This window comes from Sinocyclocheilus rhinocerous, unplaced genomic scaffold, assembly GCF_001515625.1.
Source record: "Sinocyclocheilus rhinocerous isolate Xijiao unplaced genomic scaffold, SAMN03320098_v1.1 scaffold1852, whole genome shotgun sequence".
Lineage (NCBI taxonomy): Eukaryota > Metazoa > Chordata > Actinopteri > Cypriniformes > Cyprinidae > Sinocyclocheilus > Sinocyclocheilus rhinocerous.
Genome location: NW_015636840.1, coordinates 140,732 through 160,389, shown reverse-complemented (window position 1 = coordinate 160,389; position 19,658 = coordinate 140,732). Strand labels below are relative to the sequence as shown.

Below are 19,658 nucleotides of genomic sequence, written 5' to 3'. Positions count from 1 at the left end.
ATTTTGAGTTTCTGCTAGTGATTTCTATGGAGAAAAATCACTTCCTGCCCTCCGGCTGCATTTCGCGAGTCATCAGAATCACGTGATTGCAAACAACCTATGTGATGTGACAGCAGTTTTATTGCATTCATTATTATTATTTACTTATTTGAGGTGCACGAGTGGGAACTGTGTTAGAATGCCCATTGCCCAGTGAGGCTGAAAACGCATGATGTCTTCTCGACATGATGTAAACACACTAACTAGCGGAAGTGTTTGTGGGCAGGTCAGAGTGTTCGTGTTTCGCGGGCAGGCGGGGATTATGCAAATGTGTTACCTTGTGACGTATATAGGTAACAGGCAGAAGCAGGGCCGGACTGGGACGCAATTTCAGGCCGGGAAATCTCACACTCATTCAGGCATACAGACAACCCTATTATTTGTATGGCCATCACATAAAAAGGTCTAAATCCTTAGCCGTGGAAAATAATTAAAGGTTGTCTCTTGAACTGCACCTCCATGTCCCTTTTCTACATTTTCCCCAATATCTCTGTCTCTTCCTTTTTTTTCTTGTACCTGTCACTTCTTCACCAGCAGGTCACTTTGTCCTTGTTGCAAAACAACCACCTCTTCGCAATATTTGTTAGCACAGAATATTGTTATTTATCTTAAAATGACTTAAATACCCTAGATTTAACAAACCTATATTTCATACAAATATATTAAAACACATTTTCTAAAGTGCCTAAATGTCTAAATTAGTGGGCGGCATTTATTGAAAAAGCATAATACTGAACACACTATTGCATTATTAGGCTGTAACTCATATTATTGGTGTGTTGCTGACTGCTCTAGCTCCCTACCTACATATAATTTATTAATGTAACTTTACAATCGATAATGATGTTCTTTAGCACAGTATTCTGACTGATGATAATAATGGGGTGCTCCTAACATGTGATAGCAGTTTAATAGCTACTCAACTAGGTTAGTAAAGACAAAACTACAGTAGCGTAGGCTATTTACAGATGAAACTGACCTGCACTTCAATCCTTGAACAGGTCAGTAATCTCGCTACATTTCACTGCTTCTTCTGGATGCTTCCTCTCCTTCCTCGAGTCCCGCACATTGATTACTCTGTTCGAAACCGTTTGACGGGAGCTAAAGGCTGACCGATTTATGATTTATTATCGAATGACAAAATCGGAAATGATCACTTAGGTACATTGGGAAGGCAAAAATATAAAATATAAAATATTAAAAAAATAAAAAATAAAAAACGGGGAAGTGGGCCAAATCTCCCGGTGCCCCCGATGGCCAATCCGGGCCTGGGCAGAAGATTCGAAAACATGACGACTCGTTAAGGCGGTTCAGAGTCGACTCTTTCTTTTGAGAGACAATATCTTTATTTATGATGCACTTTTCTGATTAACAACTTTTCAGACTCTTTACAATGAAGGATAGCTATGTTACAAACTGCAAAAAATATATTTTTTGAAAACCCATATGACCTGCTCTTTAATGTAAGAACCAATAGGAGGAACTAAAGCCATAAGATATCTGTGCTTGGAAGTATAGGCTTGGATGCTTTAAGTAGATTCTTGTTTTTTTTATTATATGTAAAATAAAAATTTTACTTGATGAATAAGGAGCTTCAACGCCTGTCTAATAGTGACAAGGCAACTTTGGACCATTTCACTATACAGACAGCACACAGTATGATGCAAGAGCTTGAAGAGGAAAAGGAAGAGGCTAAGAGCTTGGCATCAAAAGCGGTTACGGGACATCAGTCAGGACAGTGCTTATGGGATTTACATTTAAAACACTATGTAAGGCTGAGGGAGAGAGCTTCTCCAATAATCATGTATGTTCATAAAAGCATGAAAATATCATAAACAGACATTGCCACTGGAACATGTGTACTGGCCCTTAACATGCATCCAAGCTTCAATTCTGAGATGAGAATGACATATAAATATGGTAAATGAAGAGACACAATATCGAATCTGAGAGGTCACAGGTTTTGATCAGGAAGAAATGTTACACTGACCTTTTGCTCCACACGCAGAAAGTTGCCGAGTTCCTCTGCGGTCAGGTGATCCTTCTTCTCACTGAAGCACATGAGCAGCAGATAGAGGTCTCGCCTTAACGACATCATCTTATAGAAGACAGTGAACTCCTCAAACGTCAGTGTTCCCTGCTGGTCATCAGTGTCTGCTTCCTGTGAACACATGCAGAGAAAGAGCAAAGATACATAATGGGTTTCAAAGCTTTGAAGAGAAAATATCCTTAAATGCCTTTACTATAATTACTACTACTACAATCGTTATGCATAAAAGGAAGATTAGCTTAAAATATAAAATAAAAAATTTTCTCATCATGCCTGTTCTATGATCATAGTATAAATAGACCTTTTTGAACAACAGTCTCAGTTTAAGTGAAAAGTCTTCATTTTGTCATCCTCCATCTCTCTCTGTCACAATTCTCCATCTCTCTTTTACTGTCAAAACTACTACTGCTCAGTATTAGCTCAAGTTCAATGTCTTTCACGTGAGAGAGTGCAGGAGATACATTGACAGGGATATAAACCGCTGCTTCAACAGAGCCACGCTGAGGTGAGATGTGGAACTGCAGCATGGAATGTTGGAGCGTATAGCCTTCTGTATATTATATTCGTATGTACTCGTGTTAATTTCGTTAACGAAGACTATGACGAAAAATGTTCGTTGACGAGCTTTCTTCCCATGACTAAGACGAGAAGACGACAAGACGACAATAAGGTCAATAAACGATAACTAAGACTATATCAACATGCAATTTCTTTGACGAAATAAGACGAGACTAAAATGTATTCAAAAAGATAAAAACTTTACCAAAAACCTCTTTTTATTTTAGTCAAAAAAGGAGACAAAATGTTATTGCAGACTGCTCTACACGCCACTACTACGCGAGCTCTCATTAGTGCGGTTGGCAGATATCAAGAGTGTGTTTTGCTTATTTTAAGCAATCTGGCAACCATGCGATGATCACCAGATGATCTGAAAAACAAACAAGCTGAAGTTTAGCGATCTAAATGAAAGCGTCATTCAGCCAGTCAGTGTTCTGTCATGATATCTCACTCTATTGTTTGCGATTGTGATCGCTGAATAAATACACTTACTCAATCGCTGTTGTTTTAATAGAGAAATAGACTATTGCAATTATGGAATTAGTGGAATTACTAGGAATTTCTCTGTTGCATGACGAAAATGTGACTAAGATTTGACTAAAACCTTACTAAAATGCTCATACATTTCATTGAATAAACAAAAACAGCACAAGTTTGTCTAAATATGATAACTAAAATGTACATTTGAGTAAGACTAAGACTAAATAAAAAATGGCTGCCAAAATTAATACTGCTGTACGGTTAATTAATAATAATCTTATTGCTAAAATGTCACGTTTTCATTTATTAAAACTAGACTAAAAACGGAGATACAACTTTCAAGACCTTAATCATAAGGTGCAATATAGAAGACAATGGTGTTAGCACAGCTATACTCAACAAATAGTACAAAGAAAACAATGAGATGTTTAAAATTATAATTTGTACCTTGCCTAGAGGGAACAGCCTGAGCCTGATTAAATCACACTTTCTACAAAGCAAGGGAAATACTGACTGAATTTCACGAGACTTATCAACATATCAGACACCATTTACATTAAAAGGACAGTTCACCCCCCAAAAAAAATCTCTCATCCCAAAAATGATCTCCAAAAATTCACTCATCCTCATGCCTTTGTTTTCTTAGATTAACATAAACCAAGACATTTAGAAAAAATAATCAATCTCTGTGAGCTTATATAATGCAAGTTTACAGGTTCCCAAATAGTGAAGCTACAAGAAGTACATGCAGCCATCATGATGGTAATCCATACAACTACCAGTGCATGAATCAATGTCTTCTGAAGCAAAACGATAGGTCTGTGCAAGAAAAATACTAAAATTTTAAACTTGTTTAACTATAAACCATCACTCTCGGCCACCTGTCGTACATGGTTTTAATGAGGGTCGAGTTTACATTTGACATAAACGTAAGCTCACTTCTCCCGTGAACTTCAAATTGTGTTTATATGAACTCACAGAGAGGGATTATATCACTAAAAATCTTAATTTGCATTCACCTGAAGAAAGAAAGTCACATACATCTGATGACTAAATGAAAACGTCTCATTTTTGGGTGTCCTGTCCCTTTAAGGCTTCCACTTTTCCAGTCTTCCCCACATACCTGGAACATCTGTTTGACTTTCCTGCGAGGCAAGTTGACGTTCAACTTGTGTAAAAGCTGGTAGATCTCTTCAATGTTCAGAAGACCATCTCCATTCTTATCAGCCTCCTCGAAGGTCTGCTTCATCCACTTACAGCAAGGTTAAGAGAAAAGACCACCAGGGAAAAAGCTGGACAACACAGAATCAAGTTACACTGTGACATGTGTGACAAATGGTTTTCAGGATGGCAACACAGTGCAAACAGAAAAAGTCATCACAAAATGAAAGTGTTGTATGCTTTTCATTTCTGGGTGGTCTGTCTCTTTAAACGAAACCTAATTAGGAACATTATTATCTATATTACTTTTCTGCCTGTGCACATCAGGAGTGGATGAGCTCATCATTCTCTCTTCTCAGAGCTGTAACACAATTAGCTCTAATGCACAACTAAGAGAATCTCATAGCTGACAAACACACAGTAAGGACACGCAAGGTTTCTTGTGAGTGCAAGTGTGCATTTTCATTGATTTTTCATGAAAAATGGCCATCCTGACAGTTGAAATAAGCAAAGCTCTGTTTTAATGTGTCAGCCCATCTGTTGAGTGCGATTGGGCTGCTTTATTTGTCTCATAAAGTGAATAGGTCCCGAGTTATGATATGTTGAAAACAAAGAGCTGGATCTCAATCCAATTAGAGGGCAAATGCATGATATTCAAGATATTTATGTGTGGATAATAAATTTCTTTATGTAATACTGTATGTAATTCTAATAAATTTGATGAATTCTGATACATTTTCATGAAATACTGTAGATCATCTATACTGTGGAAGAAGTAAAGTCTGGTTTTATGAAGTATGACAGTTGGCAGAAAACCTGTGATGGATGTAATTACAGGCAGGAAAGAGGCAGCGCTTCTGTGACTGAAAAGAAAACAGAGACTACTTGGAAGGGTCTGCAGACAAGGGACAGACTTTGAAAGTCATCCAAATATAGCGGTCAATTCAGGTAACAGCGGCGCGATTAGTAAGGCTAATCAGAGGGGCATTAACATTTAACCAGAGCTGTATGAAGCAGAATATCTGTATTATATTACATGTCATTTAATGTTAATCTGTTTTCTTTGATCTATTAAGCATGTCTTGTACAGCGGGTGTGAGTGGGTAAATTTCTATGCTTGTGTTCCTGTGTGTGATAGAAATATCTGGCTGTTTTTAGGGCACGCTAAAAATATAGATTTTCAAAATTTCAAGATCAATCTTTTACACTGTGAGTGTCCTGCTTTTTCAGCCATATTTTACAGGTTTGCAGCCTGAAATGAATGTGGAAAGATATAAAAAAAAATGGTGTGTACCACAAAATAATGGCACATAATAATGTTCTCATGGGCTGTACACAGTAGCATGCAAGGAAGTCAGATTCACAAACAAACAAAGCATTTTCATTCGTTGTACTTAATCAAAAGCATACAGAGCAAACAATGTAACAAGTGACTTTTCACTCAAAAACGAATCACTCAAAAAGACTCATGAGTTAGTTTGAATCACTCTGATGAATTCTTCACTGAATGAACACTGAATCAGAGTGATCAGAGCGGTTAATGAATCAAATAAGTTACTGAAGAAATGCAATTTGAAGATTATTTTAAACTTCAGTTTTAATAACTGAATCAAAATCAGGATTTGCGAATTGGAATCTAATTAAATTCGGAAATGAGTATCAATCCCCAGACTTACGGTCTCAAGGTGCGGACATTTCACATTAACAATTTTGCAGGCAAAAAGGTTCATTGTCTATATTCAATAGTATAGCAATGTATGAAGCACTGCTCACAAGTCACTTTCAAACATATGGAAGTAAAATAATGACAAATGTCTTTGAAACAAAAAAGCATGTTGAATTGCACTAACTGAAAAAATAATGCATTGCATTAACAGTGCTTGCATTTTTATGCCTTGTATTTTCAGGGCTTGCATTTTTAGGGGCTGCAATTTAACATCGTTGTTTATTTAAGCTGTCAATATTTCAATTCAAAACATTTCACACACATTTTCATAATTAAAAATTAAATAATTCATATTCACTTTCCAGAGTTCACTTCCAAAATATTCAATCTGTTTAAAATATGATGTATAATATTCAACAGGCAATTTTCAGTCCATTTTATTTCACTTTACAAATTCGCTTCCACTGATTCAGTGGTTCAAATTCGGCAGAAAATTCAGCATTGCACATCCAGGAGCTGCAGGAATAGCAGTAGAGTACTGGTGCATGATCTGCATCTGCTGTTAGTCGCACACCAGCAGGTGGCGCAAGACCAAAGCAACAGGTAGAGCAAGTCATTAGGGCCTTTCGCACCGCTTTAGTTCCAGAACTAAATGTACAGTACTAAAGTACTGGGACGATTTTGCGCGAACTATTTCCCAGTACTGCTGGTTAGACCCTGCTCTGGAGTAGGAGCTAATTTGGTTCTCGAAAAAGGCAGTCCGGTACTAAAATCGCACCTAGTTCCGGCGGTGCGAACGCCAAAAAGTGCGTAGTTCCACAATTAGTTCTGGTACTATGAAAAGGTTCCCGCGGTGCGAAAGGCCCTATTCATTCACAGAAACTGATTTGCAGAAATGGAGCAAGCGGTAAGTTATGATTATCAGGGCCAGTATGTGTATGCGGAAAAGCTGATTAAGACTCAAAAGCTGTGTTTGCATTTAATTCAGCATCTTCGCTGTTACTCGTTTCCCCGTGTAGCCACATGTAAGCAGATTTCTCTACCAAAGGAGATTATAATGCTATTTTACCCAACGCTGATATACAGAGCTAACAATACATCTAAGATATTCATTTCGGTTGCTTAGTTTCCTTAACTTTATATCATGACTTGTGTGACGCTGAGTTGTAATCACTGATCTTTATATAAAGAAGTGAATTTGTAAAGTGAAATAAAATGGACTGAAAATTGCCTGTCGAATATTAAGGTGAATATAAATTATTGAATTTTTAATTATGAAAATGTGTGTGAAATATTTTGAATTGAAATATTGACGGCTTAAATAAACAACAATGTTAAATTTCAGCCCCTAAAAATGCAAGCCCTGTTAATGCAAGGCATTATTTTTTCACTGCAAAGTGCAATCTAACTGCAATTTTCACAGTGCAATCTAACATGCTTTTTTGTTTCGAAGACTTTTGTCAGTATTTTACTTCCATACAAACCAAGCCAAACTAAGTTGTTGATCACTGTGGCAAATCACGTCAATTTGGATTACGCCTGTGAAAATTTGGAGGACAACAATAACTGTGACCTGTGTTTGTGCATGAGTTGCCCATCTTATAGTCCACCAAGTCTCACACCATCCTCAATCTGAAGACAGTTTAAAGTCTAAAAATACTTTAGGATTGCTCTCTTCTGCTCGTCTGGTTCCTCCAAGATTGTGTTTTTAAAACAAAGGGCACTGGAATCTCTTTATGCACAACAATAAAACGGGTCACAGTTGAACTGGCGTCTAGATTGAAAGCATAAGTGAAATTACCAGCGGCCATATGCTGTGTTTCTACTGTTATGGAGGATTATAATGACTGCCTCCTGATGACTCACGCCTCTTTAATGAGAATAACAGACATAAACATAAGGGAGGAGAGGATGAGCAGCTCTGGCTTTTTAGCTCCTCTTCCTCTAAGGCTGGTCCTTTCATGTGAGGCTGTGCTTCTGTAAGAACTCCCTGCAGAGGAAGTCTCCCTGAAGCAGTGAACTGCTCACAGGCAGACTGACTCAAAGAGCTCACACTATCTCCCTCTTTGTACATCTCTCTCTCTTTTGAAAAATCGGTCTAAATCAATCAGTCAAAATTGATCACAAATCGTTCCTTCCCTCTCTGCTTCCATCTATTTATCCAAAAATGTATTCAACTTCTCCTCAATCCCTCCATCAAATGATTAGTTCAGCCAAAAATGAAAATTATGTTCTGTTCTATTGAATTCTGAATGTCAAAGCTGCTCTTTTACATACAACGAAGGCAGTGACAAAAACAAATCACCATAAAAGTAGTCTATATGAATTGTGTGCTCTTTTTGAAGTCCTTCAAAGCCATATTATAGTTTTGTGTGAGGAACTATGTGCAATTTAATAATAATAACAATAATAATAATACAGGTAGGTGCTTTACATAGCAATAAATAAATAAAAAAAATAATTTGTAAACAAATTAATACTTATTTTCAGCAAGGAAGCATTATCTTGATCAAAAACAACAGTAAAGACCTTTAAAAAAAATAATAATTAAATATATGAATTGTGTGCTCTTTTTGAAGTCCTTCAAAGCCATATTATAGTTTTGTGTGAGGAACTATGTGCAATTTAATAATAATAACAATAATAATAATACAGGTAGGTGCTTTACATAGCAATAAATAAATAAAAAAAATAATTTGTAAACAAATTAATACTTATTTTCAGCAAGGAAGCATTATCTTGATCAAAAACAACAGTAAAGACCTTTAAAAAAAATAATAATTAAAAAAAAATATATATATATATATAATAAATTTTGTTCTTTTGAACTTCCTGTTCATCAAAAAAATGTATCATGATGTCTGCAAAACTATTAAGCAGCACAACTGTTATTAACACTGATAATAAATGGTTCTTGAGCACCAGATCAGCATATTAGAATGATTTCTGAAGAATTATGTGACAGTAAGAATGGCTACTGAAAATTCTGCACTGCCATCACAGGTAAAAATTACATTTTAAAATATATTAAAATAGAAAACTTAAAATTGTCAAATTAAAATTGTTATTTTAAATTGTAATAACATTTCATAATATTACTGTTTTTTCTGCATTTTTGATCGAAGAAATGCATCAAAGAAATCTTGGTGAGCAAAAAAATCTTCCTTCAAAAAAAATTCTAAATTCTTACTCGCCTGAAACTTTTGAAAAGTAGCGTATATAATTGAAAATATGCATTTGTTGCATGGAAAAGAGCAGCTTGAACATTTCTCAAAACAACTCCTTTCGTGGTCCCCAGGAAAAACAACATGGAGATGAGTAAATGTAATAAATGCATCCATCTGTCCATCATCCATCTTGCAGTAAAGGATATTGGTCATGTGTGCGCTGTCTCTTGGCTAGCGAATCCTCATCACTGATACCGGCCATCAGATATCGGAGTCCGGTCACCCATGTCCGCGCTTCCTCTGCATTTGAGGTAACCAAGTCTAGAGATTCCATGTGGTTGCCGTGGTAAATAGTGAAACAACAGCTCGGATCAAAGTTCCCTTCCGCATGGCGATGGAAAATGTCAGACTGACGACCTTCTGTGACCTTGTAGAGTGAGTCGATGGTGACTGCAAGGGAGAGAGAAAAGAGAACATGATCTTTGAACCCCTGAAACAATGAGCCATTAGCTATGGATGACCAACACGCAGAGATACTTTCATTAGCAAAAGCCTTGCCAGCAGCGATCTGACCCATATTACTCCACTACAATAAAAGATTTGCTTGGGTGAACAGTTTAATTTAAAATGAAATGAACAGAAACTGAAGTGGAAATGTGTTCATGATAATTATCCGATTCTGTAACTGAATAAAGAATTATTTGGAGTGGCAAAATGTGACAGTTATCACCCCTACTTCCCCATCTTCCTCATGTCTGTCTCTCTTTTCACTTTTAAAGCATTGGACCTTAACGATATGTAATTAGATTTCAGCACTATTTCCTCCCAGTGCCTTTTGCTCTCTGTTGCTCTCATTATTAGTCACAATTTCTTTGGTTTCCCATAAGGGAATCCAGGCTTTGGTGTTGGCAGCCGAGTGTTTGTTGTGTTGCTTTACATGAAAGCACAATTCTTGACAGCCTCTGCAGGCACTGAGTGCTTTCTGTCCACTTCAGTCTTATCAACATCTAAACCCAAACCAGTCTTTCAGCAGTTCCCTTTCAAAGGGATATTTCACACCAACAAGAAAATTCTGTCTTTTTTACACAACCACATGTCATTTCAAACTCATACAGTATGCTGTTATTATTTCTGTGAAACACAAAAGTAGAATTTTTCAGTTCATAGTGACCACAGCTGTCAGGCTCCTGAAAGTAGCACCATAAAAGTGTCATAAAACCACTTGTGTATCTTTATTCCAAGTCTTCCGAATCTATTTAAAAGCTTTGTGTGAGGAACAGGAGCTGATAGTAAACTATTATGTCACCTTTAATGAAGCAAATAAAAAAAATAAAAAATAAAAAGATATTCTTGTGTAAAGTAAGTAAGATTAACCATGAATAATGAATTCAATAGTATAGTTCACCCAAAAATCTAAATTCTTGTATCGTTCCAAACAGTGTGACTTACTTTCTTTTGATGAACCAAATAGTTCTCCTGACCATTGACTTCAATTATAAAAAAAAATAATAATAATAATAATAAAAACAACAGACATTTTTCAGAATATCTTAATTTATGTTACACAGAAAAAAAAAAAAAGAAAGTCATACAGTCTTGGAACGACATCAGGGTGAGTAAATGATAACATACTTGTCATTTTTGGTTCTAATATCCTTTTAGATTTCAGTATGAAGACTCTACAGAAAAATTTATTTTTGTGTTTCACTGAAAAAAATAATATCAGCATTCGGGTTTGGAATTACATGAGCAGAATATAAAATGTCAGCATTTTTTTTTATTTCTGAATGAGCTACTCCTTTAACACAGATCTTTAACACTTCCTGTTATGATAATAATCTTATCAAACAGCTCTGTGTGTGTTCTGGAAAGCCAAGTAACATCAAAGCCATTGATTCTGGTGCTGATCCCTTAACCTGACAATGAGCTGGGCACAATCTGTCTTTTTTTTTTAATTATGCAAATGGACTAACAAAGAGGCTTATCTTATGAGAGCAGTTCACAAACATGACAGTGGCAAAATAGAGAGAAGGTGGGGAGAAAGTGGGTGAGATGGAGGGGACAATAGCACTTGAGCTTTTTTTTAACCATAGTGTGCAATAATCCACCCATCTGGGCTAGGTCAGATCAGCTCTGTTAACAAAAGCCTAAAGTGAATATGGAGAGGAGCGAACAGGATTTATTTCCAGCACACTAACAGAACGTTCTTCCAGGGAAAAAAGGAGCACTTATGCAGAATTCACTTCACCCAAACAAGCAGAGTAGAGCGCAGACACAGATGGTGAGAGAGTGGTGTGTTTCTGGAAGCCCCTGGCCTGTGATTCATACACAGCCATTATGTAAGAGAGGAGAGCTGCGCTCTGACACTCAACATATCAGAATCTACATGGGCTGCTTTGATGGGGAAGCAGAAGGGAGCAAGTAATACACAGAGATTATAAAGAGGGGGAGGAAAAGAGAAAGGGAGAGCGAGCGAACAAGAAAAAGACATCAAGAAAGTGACAGAGAAAGAGATCAGTAAACCACAGATGTGGAACACATTGAACGCAGATTGTTTCTGACTCTGATTTGTCACTAGCTGTTTCCATTAATAGGGAATTTAATACAAGTAAAGAAAAAAAAAATCGGAATATCGCAAAAACAGACTGCAAATGAAGTAGAGCTTCCACTGCATGTTTTCTAGAGAACAAAACTCGGGGGGGAAACTAGAGCAAAAGAGGAAAGGAAAACTTCTGACTTTTTGAGGCCTAGTCATATGACTTTGATGCACAACTATGAAATTTATTTAGTAAATGTGTTTGCATTTCATTTTGTTTTTATGCACATTTGGACATTTTATGTGCATCTTGTTCCATACAGTATTTCCTGCAATTAATGCTTGCTATTTAAAATGTTTAATTGACTTTTGTTCTTAAATAACTGTGCTAGCTTCCTCTTTCTCATTTCACTCCATTTTCTTATCCTCATATAAGATCATTTTAACTGAAATCAATATTTCTAAATATGTTAATTTATTTATTTAGTAAGTAGTTCAATTAAAGTTAAATTAGATCAAATTAGGGTTGGGAATCGAAAATCGATTCCGATTCCAGAATCGGATACTTATGGTCAGGGATCGAGCTAAATATAATATCTGTGATAGCTAAACATGTTGCAGGAGAAGTGTCACCACCAACATGACAAAGCACTTTAAAAGATTTTTAATAGATCGTTAAATATTGCGAACACGATTCAAACACCAACGTGATTCTATTCCTAAATTACAATGATTCGTCTGTTTCATTCCTCAACCTTTCAATGTTGTGATCACTTGGTTCATCCGTGCAGCGTACGATCACACCAGTGTGATTTGAACATTTAAATCTGCGTCCGCGCAGCCATTGTCCTAAAGAGAGCAGCTGTCATCTGTCATGAATGAAACAGCTTCAGTCTTTTCAGCCACACAGTATCATTATTTCGGTCAAATCACAGAAGTACTGGGATAAAAGTTTATAGTTCAGATATAAACTGTGTACAATGTGTACGGTAGCAATTAAAATAGATTAAATCACCTTCTGAAAGTAATTTGACACTTCAAATGAAGGTTTATTTTCATGGTGTAACGATTACATTGTTACACCAGTAGGTGGCGAAAAGGGGCTGTTAAAATGTATTTGTCTTTGAATCATACAAGAGATTCATTCAAGAACGCTGATTCATTCATTCATTCATTTTTATGTAGCCTGTTGATTTTTGTTCATGGTATTCAGGTATTCAGAATCAGAATCGGAATTGATAAAATTAAAATGATAACCAACCCTAAGTAAAATTCCTGATCACTCTGTCAAGGTTTATTTTCAGATGACTGCACATCCCAGTGTTATTTTATAATTTATAGTTTTAATTTTATTTTAAGATTTAGTAATTTAGTGCTTTTTAAATTTCGATTTAGTTCTTTTTTTATTTCAGTCTTATAGTTTTAGTAATGTTAGCATTTCAACTTAACCTATTTCAGTTAGATGTTACGACAACATTTCTTACAGTTTTTTTTATTTATTTCAGCTTTATTTCAATTAACAAAAATTAAACAATTAACAATTTTTTTAATAATTTCAGTTTTTAGTTAACAATAACAAAACTGCATCATCATTTACATATATTAAACAAAATCTTTCAGCTGTGTATATTGTTATGCTTACATACATTTCTGTGTGTTTGACTTACTCTTGGCTTTCTCACTCTTGCGAGACGGTCTCCAGCGGATACAGGAACGATGTTCATCCAAATAGAAGAGCCGGACCAGACCTTTAGAACCGTTCTTCAGCTTCACCATCTGAGTCCCCGACTGCATCACACTCATGCATCGCTCAACTGTGAGTACAAAATAAACACATGCATAAACATTGAGTGGGCTGACGCACACTTAAACTGCGAGGTGAAAATGTAAAATGGCATAAAAATGGATTCTGTCACTACAAATAAGTAACAGTTGACGGATGGAGGCTATAAATTGACCGATAACAGCACTATGGATATTTTTAGATAGTGTGACGATGGGCGTCATTTTAATTGTGACACATGAAGAGCAGTTATGGAGCACACTGAGTAGAGGGATATGACAAAATTAGATAACTGTCAGGGTTTGCACAATTACAACCAAAGCAAAAAAAAAAAAACTAATTTGAAGAAGGTTCAGGAACCCTGCTGAAAATTTGGAGAGGCCTGCTAGAAGTCCAACAAAAGCCAAAATGATGCAACACAGCAGAGGCTGCCTGCAACCCAGTTCATCTTCTTGACTGAGTGAGATGGCAACTCCCTGTCCTAAAGGGCCACTGGGACCAATCAGCTGACATATCTGAAGGTCTCTAAATAATACTTCTGCCGCGGCTGAGGCTGGCTCACTGCAAAACAGAGCTGCAAAGACAAGCTCAAGAGGAGAACATGTGCATGTGTGTATGCGGCATGGTTGCTTTTCCTTCTAAATCACTTTGCACCGTGACACCCAGTTCATCTACTCCATCAGAGTAGATGGTGAAACATTCACAATACTCTCAAGCACTACTTTATGCTGTCAGTGTGATTTCAGGGTGAAGTCGCCAAGGAGAATTGAAAATGTGAAATCGAGCAGATAATGCTGTTTTGTACGTGAAGCACATGTATGTTCTCCATCTGACACGATCGAAGCGGGGTGGCCTGAGGGGGTGGTGGGAGGAAGAAGCTCTCGGATGATATAAAGCGAAAAATGGAATGTGATATCGACAAGTGATCTATACAGGAGACAAATGAAATGAATACACTGTTTCCAAACAAAGAGCAACTTAATTGTTCGGTTCACACCAAAAGGAAAACACAACATAAATAAATAAAAAATTACCATATATATATATATAAAACAAAAAAAGTATATTGTCACAAAAAAAAGAAAATTGTCATCATTTTTTCACAAACCTGTATGATTTTCTTTCTTTTGTGGAAAATACAAGGACATTAACTGAAATGAATGAAGAATAAAGTGGATGTTATATGTGCTCAGTGTTGTTGTTGTTAGCTAAAATCAAAACTATTAAGAATTGTTTTTGTTAATTGAAATAAATTTGAAACTTTATCAACTAAAACATATTATAGATGAAAAGAAAGAAAGAAATTTGAAATTAAAATAACTTACAAAAAAATAATCAAAATATTACAAAAGCACATAGCAAAATGACTCAAACGTAAAATACAATTAATGTGTGTATTTTAATGCATGTATTTTACATCTGATATATTACATCATATGATAATTTTGTGTGACAAACAGATTGAAATATAAATCATTATCCACTGAAAATTTACATTTAGAAAAAAATCCCCCAACACCCCCTCCCCATGTTAGATCAACATGAGGGTGAGTAAATTACTACCGAAAAAAAAGGCATCTTGAGTGTCTCTGTACATACACAACTTCCTGATGCTCAGAAAATACCTTCTAAACATCAGAGATCATTTTAACACCATATATTTGCATAATACCCCAGTACTTATGTAACATTACAATCTATTTCAGTTCGTGTCGAACACGCTTGTAGCAGTACTGGGAAGGATGTAGATCAACTGGAGTAGAGTTTAACATAATGGACAGGACAACTGAATAGGGTTTAAAATCTAATCTTACTCTCAGAAACAATGTCAACAGGATGTAGATGCACACACACATCAACAGCTAAGACACACTTCTCTGCTATGATTAGTAGAACATAACGGACGCAGGCTCAGACGCTGTGTGCCAATTCAAGGCCTGTGATGATGAAGTGGAATTAACAGTTCTGAAATTAATTGAAAGATAAAACGGCTGAAAATAGAGTACAGTAGAGAGAGAATACATAAGAAAAAATACTCCTTATGCTCCAATTCACACAGGACAAGGAGCAGGTCGCTGAGCTAAGATGCTTATGGAGAATCCATGTTAGATATGGGTTTCTGGGTAAAAACAATGATTCTGACCCAGATTATAGAAGCCAGACATTGAAAGATCATGTTGTACATTTATCTAAAGTATCCCTCTCCACCTATACTCATCTATTCATCCAGAATGAGAGCATAAGAGTGGCAGCATCCACTTCCTGTCCCGACCAAACCTCCGGCCCACTTTCACTATCAGCACTTCACAGATTGGGACACAATCCACAATCCAATTAGATTTGACATGACCATGAAAGACAATGGTTTCTATTCCCCCTCTAAAACACCCTCTACCCTCTTTTTCATTTCTCACTGTCTCCAAACACTGACGTTCACTTTGCACCCAGATTGAAGACTGAAAGTAGGTACTGTGTGGTGTGGTTGACTTGTTTATATTGCCCAAAACACCGCAAAGTATTACTACTATTGCTCAGGAGATCTGAACAAACCCCTAACCTTAAGTAATAAACTTTGGGATGTAATATGTTCTGCACTGACTGTGCTATGGACATGAGTGAGATGTTGATGCTGCAGAACTATCCCTGTGAACGGACAATAAAGAGGATTACGACTATACTGATACCTTACACTGCTTGCATGTATTACTTTTCTTAAGACTTTGCTTGGCAGAAAAATCCCACAGATTTACACTAAAAGACAGACTCTATCCATATTGAGGGTCCTCACTAACACTGAAACTTGGTGGGCTGTTGTGACCATCTGCACTGAAAAAAAAAATTGAGTCAAATCTAAATTAAGTCAAAAATACTATTTAACATCATTGAAGCAACCTAAATACTGTACCGTTTAAAAGCTTGGAGCTGGTACGCTTTTTGTTTTTGAAAGAAGTCTCATATGCTCACCAAGGCTGCATTTAATTGATTAAAAATACTGTAAAACAGCAATGTTGCGAAATCTTATTAGAAATTGTAATACCTGTTTTCAATTTAATAGATTTCCGGGCTTCAGTGTCACATGATCTTTCAGAAATAATTCTAATATGCTGCTTAGTATTTTTATGGAAACTGTGATACATTTTTTTCAGGATTCTTTGATAAATAGAAAGTTCAAAAGAACAGCATTTATTTTAAATAGAAATCTTTTGTAACATTAACAAGCGTACTTGCTGAATAAAAGTATTAACTTTTGAAAGGAATTCTTACCGACCCCAAACTTTTGAATGGTGCAGAAAACCTTTTTTATTCTACTTTCTCTCAACGTGGTTGTGGGGTGCCCTAACTAGAAGTGATATCTTCCATGTTAATCTTAAAAAACAAGATGCAGAGATAGAAAAAAAAGGAGAAAGATTCTTAAGTGCACACCCTCTTCAAACAAGCCCTTCTTATTATGAAAGATTCAGGTCACTCTCCAAAGCACATTAAGATACTGTGACAGAATGAATGAATGACGTATTTGTACATGCTCTCTGGTCTTATTAAGTGCCTGGCCTAGTCTGGCTTCCAAAGGTTTTTTTTATTTTTTTATTATTATTATTCTTTTTAATGTAGATACTTTTAATCCACTCTTTTCCCTTTGTGGCATCTTGTCCAGATATTTGGATCTTATTTTCCCAACACTAAGTCCTCTGTTGTTCCAGAGTTTTAGAACTGGAAAAGTAAAAACAGAGGACCTTCTTCAGAAAAAGTGTCAAACAGCATCCTGTAAAAGCAGAATATATATTCACAGATAATAAAATAACACTCCGTTTTCAGTCCAGGGAGTGTCTGCACACACAGAAAACTTCCCCAATATTTTTCTCTCCTTATAAACTTACAGTGTTCATAAAGTCACTGTCAGTGAGCGTTACTGTGGATGAAAACTATTGATTTTCATTCTCATGAAAGCAGTGGCTCCACCTTTCCCCCGCAACACACTGTTTGTTCTTAAATAAACCCTCTCACAGGTTCTCGCTCTCCCTCGTGGTCACTCTGTATGTCTTCAGCTGGGTTTCAACATAAGTTTGCAGCACACGTTGCAATACAGACATGAGCAGCAACAAGCTACAACATAGGTCCAGATTTCCTAACAGCTTGCACCAGCGCAAACTGTCCTTTGGCGTTAAAATAGGACTGTCAGGATTTACTAAAGACGCTGAAAAGGTGTGGACAGTTATTTTTGCACCTGACCTTATTGAATAAGCATTTTTTTCCCTTTCAGATGCAAAATATATGGGAGGAGAGTATTAAAATGAACCACACAATGCAATTTACTAACGTCTGTGCTCATCAAATTACTGGTATTTGCGCCATTATTTAACGCTCCAAAAAAGCATGTCTTAAAGCAGATGCTAATTTGCTCTGCTCTTGGTAGATCGTGTTGGTCATTATGGAAATGATCTGGCTGCGTCTGTGTTCTTTAATTTGCACATTGTCAACAAATCACCTCGCAGAAATTTCCACTCCCATTAGTGCTTTTTTGGAATTGCGCTCTAACGCTATTTTGCCGTTTAGTAAAACTGGTCCATAATCTCTAAGGGAATGGAGACTCTAGCTCTAGTGAGCTGCCTACCTAGACAGGATGTTAAAGGGATAGTTCACCTAAAAATAATGTATTCACACTCATGTTGTTCCAAACTTGCATGACTTTCTTTTTTTTCTGCAGAATTTATTATTATTTTTCTATTTTGTTCACACCATGAACACACACCCAGAGCAGTGGCACCCAATTTTTGCTGCGGTTCGGTGCTTTGCTCAAGGGTCTCACCTCAGTCGTGGTATTGAGGGTGGATGAGAGCGCTGGTCATTCACTCCCCCCACCTACAATCCCTGCTGGTACCGAGACTCAAACCCGCGACCTTTGGGTTACAAGTCTGACTCTAGCCATTAGGCCATGACTGCCTATAATGGTATCTATAAACTATAATAGTATCTCAGTGATATTAAAATAACACTGCATCAAAATATACTATTATGGACCACGACTGCCTTTAATAGTATCGTCTCGGTTACGTATGTAACCCTAGTTCCCTGAAGGAGGGAACGGAGACGTTACGTCAGAGTGTCTGACGAATTGGGATCTTCGCTAGAGAGACCAATCACCTTCGAGTGTTAACAAAACAAGCCAATAAGTGTTGGCGTGCGATCTTTGCGTTGCGCACCCCGCCCCGCAGCGCGGTTATATAAGGAGCACGCGAGCAGACGCACATTCAGTTTTTCGCTGAGGAGCCGAGGCGGGGGGCTTCGGCCGTACAGCGGTGGTACAGCAACTGTGGCGACGGAACATAACGTCTCCGTTCCCTCCTTCAGGGAACGAGGGTTACATATGTAACCGAGACGTTCCCTTTCAGTCAGTCACGTTCAACGTTACGTCAGAGCGACTGACGAATTGGGATCCGTAAGGAAAACGCCATTATTGCTGACCCTCTCCAGTGCCCTACGGAAGCCGGCAAGTCCCCCCACACCAGTTGGGGCAGAAGATAGGACAGGGCCTAGGCAGAGGTGTCCGCCACTGCTGTTCCGTACAGTGGTACATTGGATAACACTGGGAAAGCGTACCCAAGTAGGGGAACGCTACGGAAGCCACATCCTGCGTATAGGAGGTATCATGTGGAATTACACATATGGACTGGCCAAGGGCAGTGCTACATATGGAAGTCCCTGTGGTAGACTCAGCCTGCCTGGGGTGAGATACTACGCAGCAGGGATGGCAGAGAAATCTCTGCTAGGGAAAGACACGGGCTTACCATGAGGGAAGCCGTACCGTGGAAGAATGCACATGTGGGATGACCCGAAGGGGAATCACTACACACGGGTTCCCAGGGCAGCGCTTGCAAGTTCACCACCTGATCCCTGAAAGGCGTGGTGGGAACTTTGGGCACATATCCAGGCCGGGGTCTCAGGACAACGTGAGAGTCGACCGGCCCGAATTCAAGGCACGAATCGTCAACCGAAAATGCCTGCAGGTCCCCCAACCCTCTTAACTGAAGCCAATGCAGCGAGGAGCACTGTCTTAAACGACTGTGTGCCAGCGCGTCCGTGCCGAGGGTCCCCTCGGACAGGGAGTAAAACAGTTGGCAGTGGGACGTGTCCGGGGAGGCAAACAGGTCTACCTGAGCATCTCCGAAGCGTCTCCAGATCAGCTGGACTGTCTCGGGGTGGAGTCGCCATTCTCCCGGAAG

General features: G+C 37.6%; 1 protein-coding gene across 2 annotated transcripts in view; it reads right to left on the bottom strand.

Moving 5' to 3' along the window:
• plch1 (phospholipase C, eta 1) overlaps positions 1 to 19,658 on the bottom strand; it is a 96,695-nt gene that overhangs the window by 52,930 nt on the left and 24,107 nt on the right. For both annotated transcript variants that reach the window (XM_016562742.1, XM_016562741.1), the window contains exons 2-5: positions 13,325 to 13,471; positions 9,328 to 9,571; positions 4,251 to 4,380; positions 2,030 to 2,200 (exon numbers count right to left, since the gene is read on the bottom strand). In XM_016562742.1, coding sequence (XP_016418228.1) covers positions 2,030 to 2,200; positions 4,251 to 4,380; positions 9,328 to 9,571; positions 13,325 to 13,471 — 692 coding nt within the window. The remainder of the gene's footprint in view (positions 1 to 2,029; positions 2,201 to 4,250; positions 4,381 to 9,327; positions 9,572 to 13,324; positions 13,472 to 19,658) is intronic.